The 18,515-nt window shown below is 36.0% G+C and overlaps 1 protein-coding gene across 1 annotated transcript; it reads right to left on the bottom strand.

Annotated features, from left to right (window-relative positions):
* Positions 1-517: 517 nt before the first annotated feature.
* On the bottom strand, positions 518-4,669 carry LOC145805311 (uncharacterized). The gene is made up of 3 exons (XM_082900426.1): positions 3,730-4,669; positions 2,825-3,588; positions 518-667 (listed from the first exon to the last, which is right to left on the bottom strand). Exons 1-3 carry the CDS (start codon positions 4,667-4,669, stop codon positions 518-520), a joined length of 1,854 nt encoding a protein of 617 aa, XP_082756552.1.
* Positions 4,670-18,515: the final 13,846 nt, after the last annotated feature.

Raw genomic sequence — 18,515 nt, 5'->3', positions numbered from 1 at the left:
TTATTGAGACATGAAATTGCATTTAAATTATGATGATTTTCATGTTCAGAAATTAAAACATAAAAATAACAAAAATAATGGTTGGACAACATGAGCCTAACATATAAACTTGACATCATGTTGACTTTGATTGCCTTACCACCAAATAAAAATCAGATTCAGTTAGAAACCGAAATCTTGACTCCGTTGCTCGTATCTCCCCTAACAATATATATAGTGAAACAATATTATGAATATTTAATGAATGGTAAATGATTTTATTGGTGTAGGTTTGATCATAAATATGTTTAATAACAATTGGCTGATGATGAAAAAGAAGGTCTTTGTAGAAAGTAATTGACTTCTCTGGATGGAGAGGAACAAAATGCTATCCAGGAGGGAAATATGAATTAACTAGGTCAAGAACATTGTGAATATTCTTGTGAATAGGTTCTTTGAAGAATAAATTAATAGACAGTGTTTTAACATAATCAGTTCTGGCTGTTCTGACTGGATTAGGAGGAAAAAGAGTAAGTGACTAGGAAGAGAAAGCAAATGGATCTGTGGCAAGTGCAGAAGTATAGCTAGGTTTAGAGATGTTACCAAGGACTAGGTAACGATTGACCAAATCAATGGGAGGAATGGCAACAGGCTGATTGGCTGAGACAATGGCCTTACTGGGAGGTTTCTGAGGTTTTTGACTAGACATGTATAAGAGAATGAACAAGATTTAGCATCCACTAAGGATATCTAATTTGTTCATGTGGTAATTAAGGCAATTATCATAAAGAATAAGTAAATTGCGACGATTGGTAATTTGGTGAAATTGAATGTGTTGGGTACGGCAAGTAGTCTTTTTAGCAGACTTAAGGCAAGCAATACGAAAAGCAGTATGGTAAATAAGGTGTTTGTAATGGGTGACTTTTAATTTATGATAGGAAATAAAAAGGAGTAGCCATCTCCTATCCCCCCTATAAAAATTCGCGGATATGGAAATCATGAATAGAATTTTGACTACCAGATATGTATTCAATGTCAAAATCAAAAATACTTAAAATAGATTGTCAGCGGGTAAAAATATGTTTACTAGCAATATTTTGTACATCTTTTTGGAGAACATATTTAGCACTTTTACAATCAACACGTAGTAAAAAAATTTTGATTTAAAATATCATCTTGAAATTTACTAATACATAAAACAATAGATAAAATTTCTTTTTTAATAGTACTATAATTCTTTTGTGTTTTGTTCCAAACACCATAATCAAAACGAACAATTTGTTCAGATGACTGGGGAGTGATTTGCTGAAGAAGAATACCACCATAACCAACATCAGAAGCATCAGTTTGAATGATTTTGAAGGAATTTTCAGTAGGAATACCAAGACAAGGCAAAATCTTGACATATTTTTTGACTTGTTGAACAATAGAAGTATGAGTATAAGACTAAGGAGGAGGATTATCTTTCAACTTATCAAACAAGGGTTGACAAATTTTCTGAAGGTCTTTGTAAAATTCAACAAAGTAATTCAAGGAACCTAAAAACCTTTGTATATGGGTTTTATCTAGGAGTTCATCAGGGAACTTAGAAGCAAACTCAATGGACCAGCTGATAGGAAGAATAGTATTTTGATGGATATCATATCTTAAGCATCGGACTTTAGTTTGGAAAAGCTTAATCTTAGGAGCAGAAATGACTAGACCATTGCATTCGATATATGGAGAAAGGAATTAAGATGTTTCCAATGCTCATCTATTGACTTAGAGAAAATAAGGATATCATCGATGTAGACAATAGAAAAATGACTAAAGGGATTAAAAATGTCATTCATAATGTTTTGAAATTCACTAGGAGTATTTTTTAATCCAAAGGGCATGACATTCCATTCGTAATGGCCAAAAGGAGTAGTAAAGGCAATTTTATATCGATCATTAGGATGAATATGTATTTGCCAAAATCCACTTCTAAAATCAAATTTACTAAAAATTATAGCCTAACTAAGTCTTTTAATGAGATCTTTTTTATTAAGAATTGGATAACTGATCCATTCTAAAACTTTGTTGAGTGGTTTGTAATTAATGACTAATTTGGGAACGACTCGTTCAAGTTCAGCATTTTTATTAACATAAAAACCAGGGCAAGACTGAGGGGACTTACTAGGACTAATGATATTATTTTTTAATAATTCATTAATTTCTTTTTTACACATTTCTACTAATTCATGATTCATTTGAATAGGTTGAGATTTAGTAGGAATTTGTCGTTTATTAAAAATTTTAATATAAGGGAGTGTAACTATTTTTTTTTCCGATGCCAAAAAGCACTAGGCAAAGTAGAACAAACAGTATTTTCGAATTGGTTTTTAAATTGGTCAATTTTGGATATTAGAAGGGGATCAATCAATTGAGTTTCAATTCTTTTATACTTGTTTTTTTTGAATGGAAAAAAGAGCTTTATTGATGAAAAAACAATGGACTTGCAAAATACATCAACAAAGCGGGAAAAACAAAAGCAACAAACGTAAACAAGATTGGTGAGAAACCAATCAAAGCAACCAACAAAATAACCAACAAACAGCAGGAAAGATGATCAAACTGCAGCAATGTAACAGAGCAACCAAACTGCAGCAGAGATGAAGAACAGAGACACGTCCAAGTCTAAAATAGAGTTGAAGCAACTAGAATCCAACCCATATACAATTCAACAACTCAGCACCCCGGCACAGATTCCCCGACACAGAGACCAAACCACACATGCTACTACTGCACACCAGAAGATAGTAGAATATAAGCCAAAGCACTGCTTCTGCTGCAAATGCGCTCAACCCCGACCACCTAAACAAACTCGAATCTGATTGATATTATAAAGAAAATCATTAATGGATAATTGACAATCCTTAGAAGAAGCCTTCAACCAAATAGCTAACCTGATGATAATAGACTCCTTAAGCTCTACCATATCTGGTTGAACACTATTGAACAAGCAATCATTCCAATGTTTCCAAATAGACCACAGGGCAACCAGAGGGATAACAAGCCATATTCTCCTTTCAGCTTTCATGAGACAGGTGCCAGCCCACCAATGCAACAAGCATTCAACAGAGCCAGGCACAACCCATACCAATTCCCACCACTGCAATAAACCAGACCACACCTTCCAGATCAGAGGAGAAGAGATGAGGACATGTAAAGCAGACTCTACCTCTGATTTGCAGAAAATACATTCAGTTGAGGCTTCCTCACCCAGCACTCCAACTCTTTGAAGGAAAACATAAGTTTTGATCTTGTGTTTCCAAGCTAACCAACCAAAAAATTGGACTTTGGGTGGGATATAATTAATCCACAACAGTTTACAAGTACTTACAGCTTTACCAAAACCCACTTCACAATTCCTGTAAAGAGAAGCAACAAAGGATTGACCTGGTTTACAAGCCAGCCACCATGGATTATCTTTAACCCCTAAACTTAACATAGGAGCTGCTCTTAACATTTCAGTGAGCCTGGATACCTCCTCATCCTCCCACTGCCTCAAAGGCCTTTTTAGGCAAAGATCCCAAGCCCCAGAGCTTCCTTTTTTGTCAACAAAAACTTTTAGAGATCCATTCTTCTCTGTAGAGAGTGAAAAGAGCCTAGGGAAAACTTCATTGAGACAATTACCACCACACCACAAATCATGCCAAAATTTCACTCTAATCCCATTACCCACTTTAATTTGAAAATTGTTGACAAAAAATTAAAAGAGAGTGATACTATGCTCTGCCACTGCAAGGATGTCACTCCATAACTTTGACCATCTAATGCCACCAATTTGATTTGGGAGCCAAGCTCCAACTTCAATTTTATACTTATGACAAATCACCTTTTTCCATAAAGCCTGATCTTCATTAGCAAATCTCCACCACCACTTCAATAATAAGCAAGAACTTACCTCTCTAATTCTCCTAATACCCAACCCACCTTGATTGATGCTCTTGGTTACCTCCTTCCACTGCACAAGGATAATTTTTCTTTTCAATTTTATGCCTCCCCATAAGAAAGCTACTTGGATTCTATCTATTTCCTTGGCCACTCCTTCCGGCAACTTGAAAAGGGAAAGGTAATACACTGTCAAACTGGACATCACTGATTTGATTACGGTTAACCTTCCAGCAAATGATAAGAGTCTCCTTTTCCGCCCGGCAAGTCTGACTTTGATCTTGTCTAAAATAGGTTGCCAAAATTTCTTCTTACTTGGAGAAGAACCCAGAGGTAAACCCAGAAATTTCAGTGGCAGGTTTTGAGGATTACAGTTAAGCACAGAAGCAAAATCCTTAAGAGTATTGATTGAAGTTCCAACCCCACAAACCACACTCTTATGGAAATTGATCTTAAGACCTGAGATCATTTCAAAGCACCTTAAGATTCTTTTAAGATTCATTACCTCGTCCATATCAGCTTCACAGAAAAGGAAAGAATCATTAGCAAATTGAAGGTGTGAAACAACCACCCCATTAACACCAATCTGCACCCCTTTAATCAAACCCAATTCCCTTACTCCGAGCAGTAGAACACTTAGCCCTTCTACAGCCAAATTAAACAGGAATGGTGATAATGGATCCCCCTGTCTAAGCCCTTTTTGAGGGCTAAACTCTTTGGTTGGTGACCCATTCACAAGTACAGATATTCTAGCAGTTGAAAAACACTCCTTCATCCAATTAATCCATTTAGATCCAAAGCCAAAGTTAGACAGCATGGAAAGCAAATAACCCCAGTTGATAGAATCATAAGCTTTTTCAAAATCGAGTTTGAGCAACACCCCCTTCTTCTTAGCTTTCTTCTACCCATCCACAATTTCATTTGCGATCAAAACCCCATCCATGATATTTCTTCCACGCAAAAGAGCTGATTGGGTTTCACGTGTAACTTCTGGCATAACTAGTTTGAGTCTACTGGTTAGAACCTTAGACAAAGTCTTGTACATCGAACCAACCAAACTTATCGGTCTATAGTCCTTAAGATTGACTGCCTTGACCTTTTTTGGAATTAGAGTGATGAATGAGCTGTTCATACCATAAGCCAATCTACCCAAACTGTGGAATTCTTTCATGAACAACATCACATCTTCTTTAAACACCTTCCAATTCTTTTGAAAACACATTAAGTTAAAGCCATCGGGACCTGGTGCTTTATGTCCAATGCATTCTTTGACTGTTGCCCATAACTCATCTTTCGAGAACTCTGCTTCCAGTTGCTAAAACCAGACACTGCCACTGATGCTCTTAAACTCACCAGATAAGGCAGGTCTAACCCTCCATGCTTCTGAAAAATGCTTGTTAAAGTGAGCCCATACCACGTCTTTCACCTGCTGAGGATCCTCAGCCACCATCCCTTCCACCAAAATAGTGTTCAGAGCATTCCTATTTTGCTTACTACTTGCCATCACATGAAAAAATCGAGTGTTTCTATCCCCTTTTAAGTTCCACTCCAATCTTGAGTTTTGCAGCCAAGACCATTCCAACATTCTACTGAGCCCTCACAGACCATTCCAACATTCTACCAAGACCATTTCAATTCTTTTATACTTGACTTCTTCTTTGAGAAATTTAAGCCGTTTGGTTAAACGATTAATAGATTGAGAAATGGAACATGCTTTTAATTGATTTAATTCTTTGATCTCAGGAGGAGATAGAAATTTAAAAGTTACAGTGTGACCAAAAGCTTGTGTGGTTATTCCATTATTAATAGTAGTAAAAGGATATAATAGAAAGATAAATGGTGTACTTAAAAGGACTTTATCTGTTAAGTTTCGAACTAAAACAAAAGATGTTTTGAAGCAAACACTATTTTGACAAATATGTGCCTTGGTAGTTTGTACTTAATATGCATTTGACTTCCATTAGCAGAACTTAATCGTTCAGTAGGCTTATGATAATATTTAGTAGGAATTAATTCTTCTTGAATACAGTTTAAATCAGCACCAGTATCAATTAATGTAATGACGTTTATCTCAAAATCAATAATAACTAATTTGACTTTCGAATGCTATTTTTGAATATTAATTTGATTTATCATGTTAAGACGATTACTATCGTGATCACTATTGTGTGGAATATTTCTATTATCAAAGATGACTTTGTTTGGATCGGGTTCAGAATTAGATTCAGATTGTAATTCTAATTCAGAGAAGGATTGATTTGATTTTTGGAAATCATTAAGACTTGTGTTAATTTATAATAGAGCAATGTCTTCTTGTAAGGTTTTTTCTTTACTTTTAATTCTTGAATGGTGAGTTTAATTTGATTAATTTCATTTTGTAAATCTTGTAAGGTGACTTCTTTATCTTTTTCTTGTTTAAATCGTTCTAAAGTTTTAGTTAGGCTAATTATTGGTTTATCATATTTAGGTTTCTTATCTTTATTGATCAATAAGGATTTCAACGTATTAGTATATTGTCTTTTTAATTCAGGATTTTCTAATTTACCAATTAATTCAATGAGAGCAGTTTCTTTTTGTTGAGATTTACTAAGAACATTGACTGTTTTACAACAAATATCATTATATCCTAATTCAATTTCATTTTCAGTATTATCCGTAGGAGAATAAGAGGTAGAACTATCACTAGAGGGAATATCATCACTAAATGAATGACCAGATTGATCAGGAGATGTATTTACAGTTAATTTAAATATGTCAAGTATTTGTTGTTGATTTTCACTAGTGATCTGTAATTGGTTAAGTTTAACTTTAAGTTTTTCTTTAACTTTACATTTATTAGAATAATGACATTTTTTTTACCACAATTATAACAAGTAATATTTGGAGTTGATTTTGATGGATTAGACTTTTTATGATATTTCTTTGTAGGTTTAGTATAATATTTATCAGTGGTCTTAGAAGGAAAATATTTCTTTTTATATTTAGTGGAAGATTTGGAAGAAGATTTTCTGTTTTTACTAGTTTTGCGTCTTGAGGGAGCAACAGAAGGTAAACCATATTGTTCGCAAAAGTTACCTAATTCATATTTAGCTTTATATTTATCTTTAGCAGCTTTTTGACTAAGTTTTAAATCTATACACATTTTTAGTCCTTCCTTTTGAATTGTGCTAATTATATCACCGTAAGTTAAATTATCATATTCTATAATACCAGTGGATTGACTAAGAACATCTCTAATTTTGTGAGCAAAAAGACTGGGTAATCCATTGATAATTTTTTTTTTCCAAAATGACTTAGTACAATCATCTCTAGGCATTACTCGAGAAATAAAAATATCTTTATACCATCTAAAATCACTTAAAATAGGGCAAGTTAATTTACTGAGTTGATCATGGATTCGGGAATGGATATTAGTAGGCGTGCCAATAAAATGTTTGACTATAGTATATATTAAAGTATTGATACCATCAGGTGCACTAGAACCTATAACTTCATCAAAGATAGGAAAACCATTATCATCTATTTGAACAGCATGTTGAATAGATTCTCGTTGATTAGAAGTGAGATATTTATCCCAACAAGATTTGAGCATACTAGTGAATCCAGTAGTAATTAAAGTAACAATTTCAGGTTGAGTGTAATCAAGATAATTAATAAGGTAACTATTTGCAACCATTGACAGATGATTTAGTTTTTGTAAAATTTGATGTTCACTAAGACCATTAATATTCCATTCATATAATTTTTTAGTAGAAACTGAAAATTGATTGCTAATATTGGTTTCTTCAAATTGAAGATCGGGAGGTGTAGGTTTAGTATACCAATTTTTTGTAAGACTGGTAAGATTAACTTTAAGGTGTGTGATTCTATTAAGATGAGAATATTGAAATTGTTGTGCTAACTGATTGATTTCGTTATCACTAGATGTATCGGAATAATTGGGAAATTCTAATAGAGGTTGTTGTGTTAAGACAGTAATTCCTTTTCCTATAGGAGAGGTAGACATTTTATTAAATAATTTTTCAATGGCTTCAATAGTAGTATTATCTTGAGTAGCTAAGCTTAATTGTTTTTTAGTACTAGGAAGGTTAATAAGAGGTTTGTCTAAAGGTTTACTTGTAGAAGTATGACTAGTGGAGTAATCTTCAAAAGTAGTTTCGAGTTTATCTAATTGCTTACCAATAGTTTTTAAATATTGGTTGGTATAATTATTTTGTTCAATGACTTTTTAATTTCAGATTCTTCACCAGGAAGTTTAAAAGGAGAAGCATGAACGATGGTGCCTTTATGTTCAATAAGAATGGTTTCTAAAGGAGGGTGACTAGATCAAATAGAAGTGGTAGGGGAAGTTTTCCATTTAGTTTTTGTAATAACGTTTACTTTTTGATAATAATGTTCTAAATAATCAAATAAATTAATTTCAGTATTGATTTCTGTCATAAATTTATACCATTTCTTGGTAATTTTACATTGTTGTTTTTTTTATCATAAGCATTCCTATATGTGTGTCTTTTTGACTTATTTGCTTTAGATTTAAATTCATCATGAAGTTTGTTAAGATCTGGAGTAAAAGGTTTACTTAGAGTTAACAATTGTGGGTTGACATGAGGAATGACTTCAAAATCAGTTTAAGTAGGTGAATCCTGAAATATAGTATCATCATCCTGAAGATGTGTGTGAGTTGAATAAACTGGCTTACTTATTTGGGAAGTAGAGGAATTATCGATTCCTTTTAATTTACTATGTGTATACAGGGTTTGTGAAGAAGGCTCACAAAGGTGTAGTTTTCTATCTCTTCTATCTCTTCTATAAGGTCGATTAAATTTAATATGAACAGAACCATCATTAAATTGTTCAATATTTTGAATATTATAACTCGTAGAAGATTGTTAAGTTTGGAAGTAATTTTCATTGACTGTAACCCAATCATCAGGAAGGTTAATATCTTTCCAACAAATCATTTTTGGGACAGAAATATTAGTTTTCAGTAGTGCTGCCTTGGATTAATAAGGTTTTATCTTTGGGACTTTTAGTTAAAGCGTGAACATTCAAATTAGTTTTAATACATTTGTAATAAATGCGATAAATTAAAGTAATGTTATGAACACTTTTTAACATATTAGTATATTCACCAGATAATTGATATTTAATGTTAAAGCTTTTAATATATGAGGATCTCGTAAGCTTAAAGTAAAATCAGGAAAACAATTAAAATGTACTGGACCTTTATGAAGGCCAGATTCCATTATTCCCATGACACTAGCCTGATAATTAATAAAATGAGCATCTCGTAAACATAAAAGGATAGAAGTATTTTTACCTTGTTGGGTTAATAGGTTGATTCCCACTTGAATTAATCCTAAATGAATAAAATTATGACTAGCTTTGAGATGTTTTCTGATTGACTCGTTGGATAATAATTGACAAGTTTCTTTTACTTTGGTTAAAGCATAAACCTGTTCAACAGTTTTAACTTGCAAATCAACATTAAAGGTAGATTGTAAAAAATTAGTTTTGTAAATTTCTTTAGTTTTTACTTTAGGAATATTCCAACTTGAATCAATTTTAATATCTTGATATTCATGTTCTTCTTCATTAATTAGTACATCTATACTAGGTATAGGAGCAAGAGTTGTAGACCTAGAGCTGATTGAAGAGTTACTTCTGAATAATTGACTCATTTTAAGGTTATAAAATTAAATCCAAGTTTATAAAATTCGAGTATAACTTATCATGTTTTCAAATACTGTGTTCGCTCATACCCTTTCCAGGAACCCCTATATCCTTAAACTGCCTAAACCTAAGGACTTACACTGGATTGGGACGAAAAGTGGGTGGCTACTAGCAAAGTGGAATACAAAGATAAGTTAAGCAAGAATGAGAAAATTGGAATTTAATTAAATAGACAATAAATGAGAAGAACTAATCAGAAGGAATAACTCAACATATTAATAACTTAGCTCTGATACCAAATAAGGCAGAAGCAGTAGGCGGAAACAGCACAACACAGTAAAAGTCAATAAAAGACAACAATAAAAGCAGAAATTTTAAAAGAAAAATGAACTTACAATTGTTTACTGAAATAGTTTTTCAAAATACATAACTTGAAAATAGATTTACAGAAATAGTAAATTACAGAGATAGCTATTTGTTTGAGGTATTGGAACTCTCAATTCTAACTCCGCCTTTGCAAATGACTGGAGAAGCTCTTTTATAAGCAAAAAAGGGGGTAACTGTGAGCCTTGTGAAGGAATCTGACTTGAAAGAAGCACATGGGATCACATGGGAGCTGTCGGCTACTTTCGGTAAGTGACTAAAGTTGATTACGGCTTTTTCACTATTCATTGCTTTTGGTGAAGGCATGTGGCCGATGGGAAATTGATATAAATACAAAACAGTAGCTTTTCTAAAAAACAGAGTAGTGATTGAAGCTGATTTGTACATATATGGAATCCAATGTCTAACTGTTTAGGCATATGTGTCCTGAGCGTCTTGAAACTGGGGCCCATAAGGATCATTATTGGTTGAATCCTCGGAGGAACTAGATTCTTTAGAGGTTTCTTCTTTAATTTGTGACTTAGCTTGGGCCATCAATAGTTTGGCCATCTGGATCAATTCATCACTAGATGAATTAGGCTTAGCTTTGGGCTTTGACTGAGCTGACTTTTTAGATGACTTGGGCTTGGAAGAGCTGGTTGTTGGGCTTCCAAGTCTGACTATTGGAATTGGGCTACCTTGTGAAACTGAAGCAGTTGGGTTCTACTAAGCTTTGACCATGGCCGGAGTTGAAGCATGAGAATTGACTTGAAATTCTTGTTGGACTTGTTCAATAATCCAATGAGATTTAAATGTATCCCACCATTTAACAAAATGGAGTCTGGTGACTATATTTTTAGAAATAAAATATTGCCATTTGAATATCCAAGGGACTTTGTATTTGGACATAAAGATGAGTAATAAAGGAAATTGACTTTGATGTTGGCTAAGTTTATAAACATAAGAGAAATAGTGAATTTGTTCCATTAATACAAATGGGATAATCTCAAAAATGGCACTATGTTGAGACCACCATCTGAGAAACCATGTAGGAATTGTTGACTTGAATTTGTGATCAAATTGAAGAAACAAAAAGTGAGTATATGACTCATTTTGATGTAAGAGAATTTTGAACCAAGCATCCATAGATAATAACCATATTGGATGGTATGATCAGGTAAATCACGGAGTTGAAAAGGGAGACCCCATTCATCAAGAGAAACAATATTTTGAATATATAATGAATGGTAAATGATTTTACTGGTGTAGGTTCGATACATGTATATTTTTTTGGGGTAGGGTTCTAATTGATGAAATTCATACTAAAACAGATCAAATCAAACTAATGGAACACAGTAACAAAGGTGAAGAAGATGTGTAGACAATCTATACTTGTAAACAGTTATTGTAAGAGTTAGTTAGTAAATATGTTGGTTAGACAAATAGATATAGTTTAGATATATAGCACTTGTGTGTATATAAGAGGTAATGGATGTATGTTCAGTATCGAATGAATTGAGATAATATTCAGTTTCTTTTCTTCTTTATGGTATCAGAGCTAGTTGCTCCAACGAGCACATCATCCATGGAGTTATCTTCATCTCTACCTTCAAATCTTTTGCTTCTTATCTCTAACTTGAACTCATTTGTTACAGTCAAGTTAGATACTACAAATTTCATTGTATGGAAAAATCAATTTCAGAATATACTCAGAGCCACAAATCTTCTGAGCTATGTTGATGGATCTGTTGTTTCTCTATTTGTAACAATTCTTGATTCATCTGGAAAAACTGTGGCTAATCCAAAATTCTTGCAATGGAAATTGATTGTCTCACATCTTCTAGGTTGCATTACTGCAACTTTGACACCTACAGTGTTCACATCTGTTGTTCAATGTGTCACTTGCAATGAAGTTTAGTCTATTCTTTCTAGAAGATTTACTTCTCTCTCTCTAGGTCTCGTATTTATCAACTGAAGAATAAACTTACCAATCTCTCGAAGAAATCTTCATCGATTGAGGAATATTTGCTTCTGATAAAAACTATTTTTGATCAATTATCTCTCTCTGGATCTCCAATTGATGAAGAAGTTATGGTTCTTATCACCTTGAATGGACTTCCTGTAGAATTTAATGCACTTAAGACCACAGTTCGTGCAAGAATTGAACCTATCACCATGGAAGAACTCTCTTCTTTACTCTGTTTTGAGGCTTTGCACGTTGATTCAGATACTAAGTCTTCAAGTTTTGATCTAACTTTTGCTTACTCTATCACCAAAGATCACAACAATCAACCTAGATTTCAAAACCAGTCATCTTCTCCTTATCAAGGGAATCAAAATCAGTTTCGTAGAGGAAATAATTCTTCAAGAGGAGGTCGATTTCACGGCAATCGTCGAGGCCGATTTTCTAATTCCGGTCGACAATCTTTATCTTTTTCCTTTTCTAGTTCTAGTGGTTCTAGTTTCGCTCTCTATTGTCAAATCTATGGCAAGCCAAATCATACAACTCTTGATTGTTGGTTTCGAATGGATTCTTCTTACAATTTTGTGCCAAATTCCAACTCTCAGTCCAATTCTTCATCTCCTACTACGTATATGGCTTCTTCATCTAATTCTCCTGCAAATTGGTATGTTGACTCTGCTACTACTACTCATGTTACCAATGACAGTATCATCCCTATCATGGATCTGATCATGTAACTGTGGGTAATGGTTCTATTGTTCCTATTATGCATACAAGCCAAGGTATTCTTCCTACTCTTTCATTTCCTTTCAAACTTCGTAATATGCTTCATGTTCCATCTATCTCTTCTAATCTTCTATCAGTTCATCAATTGGTTTCTGATAACAATTGTTCTATCATATTTGATGATACTTCTTTTGTCATTCAGGACAAACATTCCAAGATTCCTCTATATAAAGGCTCTTACAGTAACGGTCTTTATCAATTACCTACATGCTTGTCTAGATCTTTGCCTTTTCCTAGTTTTTCATCATCATCTGCATCTGCTCATGTTGCTGTATATGCTGCATCTGTTTCTACTACTACTTAGCATCAACGGCGGAAGTGTTGGAATATGTGTATAAAGTGTGGTTCTGAGAGAGAAAAAGTGCCTAGGAGCAAAAAGAAAGGTTTTTTGGCAATGGATGTGTGAACAAAAGTGATTTGGTATTGTGTTTTTAAAGACCCATGCATTGAAAGACCAAACTGCCCCGATTTTTCCTAAACTGGCCGGCCAGCCAGTTTTTGTGGTCTGCCATCCACTAAAGTGGCCGACAGTTGAGAAAAATGGCCGGCAAGGTTGAAAAGTGGCCGGCAGGTGTCCAGTGTTCTCTCTGAGTGTTTTCAGACTGTTTTGAGTCCCTGGTTCCCAAGAAAGTGCAAGAAGAGCCCACTTTTTCAGCCTAAAATGTTTCCGCGGAAGTTTCAACTCATGTCTTCGATGCGTAGCTCATTGTCAGCTGGCACACACAAGGTGTATCCTTTTAGAGTACATTGTAACCCCTCCGAGAGGTAAATCAGAGGTCACGACTGAGTCGGTCTTGTTAAGACGTGCATTTCTTCATTGAGCATATTGCATCGAATATGCATTGATTGTTGTGCACGGATTAGGTATGCATCGTTCGTTGCATTGTTTTGCACCGTTCATTGCATTGTTATGCCCCGTTTCGCTTTCATTGTTATGCACGCCTCGATTGCATTGTTATGCACTGCTTCTACTTGCATTGTTGTGCACCGTTCATTGCATTGTTATGCACCGTTTCACTTGCATTGTTATGCACGTCTCCACTGCATTGTTATGCACCGCTTCTACTTGCATTGTTATGCATCGTTCGTAACATTGTTATGCACCGTTCATTGCATTGTTATGCACCGTTTCACTTGCATTATTATGCACGTCTCCATTGCATTGTTATGCACTGCTTCTACTTGCATTGTTATGCCTCGTTCGTTGCATTGTTATGCACCGTTTCACTTGCATTGTTATGCATGTCTCCCTTGCGTTGTTATACACTGCTTCGCTCGCATTGTTATGCACCACTTCTACTTACATTGTTATGCACTTTCCACTTGCATTGTTATGCATCGTTTCACTTGCACATTGCATATGCACGTGTTTATGGAGATTATATCTTGATGTAATGTGAAACATGTGTTTCTATTATATTGTACCTGTCAAAGTTTCTCTTTTGTGTAGGCACGATATTGTATATACGGTTCATTTGAAGTTGGTGAAACCAGACGATACTGTATGTACGATTCATTCAGAGAAGTTCCGGTTCAGTTTGACTGTTATCTATCACACATGTTCTCGTTTGACACGCGTTCGGTTACCCTTCTCCTTTCGCATTTGACATGCGTTTGGACGTACCCTTCTCCTTTTGCATTTGACATGCGTTTGGACGTACCTTTCTCCACTCGCATTTGACATGCGTTTGGATGTACCTTTCTGTTTTTGCGTTTAACACGCGTCTGGATGCCTTTTTTCTCTCGCGTTTGACACGCGTTTGGATAACTGCGCTTTCTTGCACAGTCCCTCTCCTTTCGCGTTTGATACGATAGGAGATGTCTCGTTTAGGACTTTGGGTGTTCCCGGCAATCGCTTTGAACCTTTCCCGTGTGAGGCGCGGTGAAGATTGGATAATTTTCTTACATCCTTTCTGCATGAAGTGTAGTTCGGTCTGTAATTCCCGCGCGTGGCGTGTTTACTTACTTTCTTATGTACGAGTTTGCTGTAGCATTTCTTTGCATAACATTTGCATCTAGATGTTTCTTTACAGCCCTCTTTGCATAATCATAAAATATGTTCTGCATTGTGTATGTCATTTGCATTTTGCCCCTGCCTGCGGGCGCACTTATTTTGTTATCTTGCCTGTTTGTCTAAGTCTTCGGCCTTGTCAAAAATGGGTCGTCTCTGAGCTTTGACATTTACTCCTGTCATTTCATGACTTTCGAGTTCTGTCAAAGATGGGCAATTGTAGACACCCTATTTTTGACCAACCTTAAGACTCAGATGTCATCGTTTGTGCACGCGATGATTGTGCATGTTTGTGCTTGTTTCGAGCGCCTGAAGGTCTCGACTGAGTGTCTTGTCTTTGAGCCTCTTAACAGTTTGTGTTTTGGCATTGTTTTTTGTGCCAACCCTTGTTGCCTTTTGCCTTGGGGAGAAGAGGGCCTTGCCGGCCACTTTTCTCCCTTGTAGGCCACTTTAAGTGGCCGATCGGCTAGAGGAAGTGGCTAGCCGGCCACTTAACTGGCCGGCAGCCACTTTTTCTCCTTTTTAGATATTTGTAGATCTTTTGAGCCAGCTGTGGCTCACTAAATTCATCCTGAAGGGATTGAGCAAGCCCTTTGGCTTGCTTGGCCTATATAAGGGGAGCTTCCTCCCCCTTAAGAAGGGTTCAGATTTTTCAAAGCTAAAAATATCCCCTCTCTCTAAAAGTCTCTCTCTCCCTCTCTCTCTCTCTCTCTCTCTCTCTCTTTATATATATATATATTGTGCTATTATGATTAGAAGTGTTATTTCTTCACACTTTTGCACACAAACACCTAGTCAAATACCATAGCTTTGGAACTGAGGTACCTTGGAGTTTATTTTGAGGTCTTAGCATTGGTTTTGGTCCAGAATTGTTGCTGAAGTTGCTGCCTTCTTGTTATGCTACAAGGGTAAGCTTCTTCTCCTCTTAAACTTGTTTGTTGTATACTAGTTGAAGCCACCTTTGCATGCTTTTTTTGGCCTAGTTGTCAACTACAAAAAACTCTATTTTTAAGTGTTAAAGATGGTTGTTTAAAGTTTTGTGGGAGTTGGGGGTGTTTCACCCCCTTGTATGCCTTATTTGCTAAGCTTTTGAGCCATTCTCTCTACACTTTTGATTCTTCCCTTGCATGGCCTTTCTACCATTGAAACTTAGAGGAATTTTAGTGGTAAAAAGTTACTCTTGTGGTCCAAAATAGGAGGGGGTGATCCCTTTCCCCTTTTGTCTTGCTTGTATGCATTATTGGCCTCATACTTGAGCATGCTCTTTTACTCTTTTGTGACTTAGCTCAAGCTTGTTTTTGTGACTTTTTCGACCTGCCTTAGCTCTGTTTTTGGTTGGTTTGGCCATTGGTTGATTGCTTCTTACACTTGCAGCGTAATTCTTGCAAATTAGCCTCGTATGCTTAATGCTTTCGTCCATTATTCTAGCATGTATTGGCTCATCTCCAACATGTTTTTGGTGCTATTTTGACATGCCTTAACTCTAATTTTGGTTGGTGGAGTCACCTCTTGCTTGGTTCTTGTACTTGTAGTGTAATCCTCTTTGTTGGCCTAGCATGCATCATGCTTCATGCCTCTAATCCTAGCTTGTATTAGCTCTATCTCAGCATGATTTTACCATTATTTTAGCATGCCTTAGCTCTGTTTTGGGTGTTCTTGGCCATGTGAGACTTGCTGTGCATGGTTGTAGTTTAAGTGGCCTTCACTAGCTTTGAGTTTAAAAAAGCCTCTTGCATGCTTTACTTGTGGTGATTGCATGCCTTAGCCTCATTTCTCACATGATTTCAGTGTGTATAACATAGTCACACTCTCACATATTCCACTCCTTCATAGCTTTTGTGAGTTGTGCCTTATGCCTCGTTTATGAGCCAATACGTATGCATGCTTGCCTAGGCTTTTGGGCTGCCATCTCAACATGTTTTGGTCTTTGTTTTGACCTAATTGAACTCTGTCCATAGCTGGTTTAATCATTTGTGCCATGTATTGCATCCCTCTTAGGTAGTGCCCCTTACTAGCCTTGTGCCTTAGGCCTCCTAACATGCCTTATTTGTGATGTTTATGTGATATGGCATCATTAAACACATAATTTCAGAGCATATAGCCTTGTTAAACTCTCATGTTTATCACTCTTTAATTGTGTTTAAGAGTTGTGCCTTTATGCCTTGTTGATGAGTCATTGCATGAACATCATTTGCTTGCTTTTCATGCTATCATTTCAGAGCATTTTGGCCATTGTCTTGGCATGCATGAGGTCTGTTTAGGGCTAGTTTAGTCCATTGAGCATTGTATTGTATAGCCCTAGTGTTGTGTACTTCACTAGCTTTAATGCTTAAGGATCCTAAATGCTGTACCAGTGTCGTTTGCATGATATGTCATCATTTGGCATATGATTTCAGTGCTTGTACCTCTGTCATGCTCTCATATATGTCACTTTTTCAATGTGTTTGAAAATTAAGCTTTATGCCTTGCTTGCGAGCAAACGAATGAGCATGTGTTCTTCGCTTTTTGTGCCTAAATCTTAGTGTGTATTGGCTACTGTTTTGGAGCATCTTAGGTCTGTCCATATGTGGTTTGATCACTTGAGCATTGTAGTGCATGCCTCATGTGTAATGTACTTCATTAGCTTTGATGCCTTAGCTTCTAAACAGGTCTTGCATGCATTGCTTGTATGATAGAATCGTGGGCATGCCACTTTAGTATTGATAGATAGGCATGTTGTATGCATCGCATTGTGTTTGGATTGGATGTTAATCCAAACACAAGGAATGTGGCACATTTCATACTCAAAGTGATGAAACGTGTTGCGTTTCTTGGTCGCCAACCCTCTTGATCATGCATGATAGAGACGGAGGCTCTTATGTGTTGTTTGTGCATTCATTAATATTGTGCGAGCTTGGCTCTTTGGCCATCATGCATTGAGACGCGTGATTGGTGGCTTGAGAGTCGAGTACTACGCTCCTTTGAGCTTGAGAAATGATAAGGAGAGTGGTTGCACACACATTTCCTTGTAAATGCATTGTTGTGCCTTTATTGATCTCTGTTGCAGCAAAATTGAGGTTCTAGAAAAGAAAGTGGTCGGCTGGCCACTTGCACTAGCCTGCCGGCCAGTTGTAGTAGCCTGTCGACCAATTGAAGTGGCCGGCCGGGCACTTGCAGCAAATTTTCCAAAATGCTCCTGTTTTGAGGTAGATGCAACCTGAAAGTGTGTTTGATGCTCCGAGGTCACCGCAAGTGCAAACAGAGACAACTTATGGCAAAGTGATGCATTTCCGGGCGAAGTAAACCGAGCATGCATATCTCCCTCCCCTCGAGGCCATTTTAACTGCTTTATTTAGCTAGTTAGTTTGTCGTTTTTGTAATTAATTAGTTAATGTATTTAGCTAATTTAATTCATTATTTTAATATTCTAATTAGCTTAGCATAGCTAGTTTCAATTTGGTTTGCAATTAATTAGCTTAGCATAGTTAATTAATTGATATGTAATAAGTAGCTTAGCTTAGCTCTTATTTATTTGGACCCTCCGTTGAGAGGGCAAATGTTGTAATAAGCGTGCGTGCGTGTGTGCATGCCTTCCAACCCCATTTCTTTCTCCCTATTATTTACCAGCTTTTGATGGTTAGTTTTAGGGCATGTTTCAATTAGCATACTTATGCTTTGTATGTGTGCATCATTCATTCGTCTTGCATGCACTGGGCTCAGCGCATCATTCAAACCACATTAAATTTCAGTACTTATTTGAATACGTGTTTTAAAGCATGTTATCGAGTGTTGCATTAATATGCCATCTGTAGACGTCCCCGAACGTCCCGGGAGGATGAATCCCCC

This window comes from Camellia sinensis, chromosome 13 (assembly GCF_055761805.1).
Source record: "Camellia sinensis isolate YWXY chromosome 13, ASM5576180v1, whole genome shotgun sequence".
Taxonomy (NCBI): domain Eukaryota; kingdom Viridiplantae; phylum Streptophyta; class Magnoliopsida; order Ericales; family Theaceae; genus Camellia; species Camellia sinensis.
The sequence above is the reverse complement of the archived record's forward strand: the minus strand, read 5'-3'. Positions and strand labels throughout refer to the sequence as shown.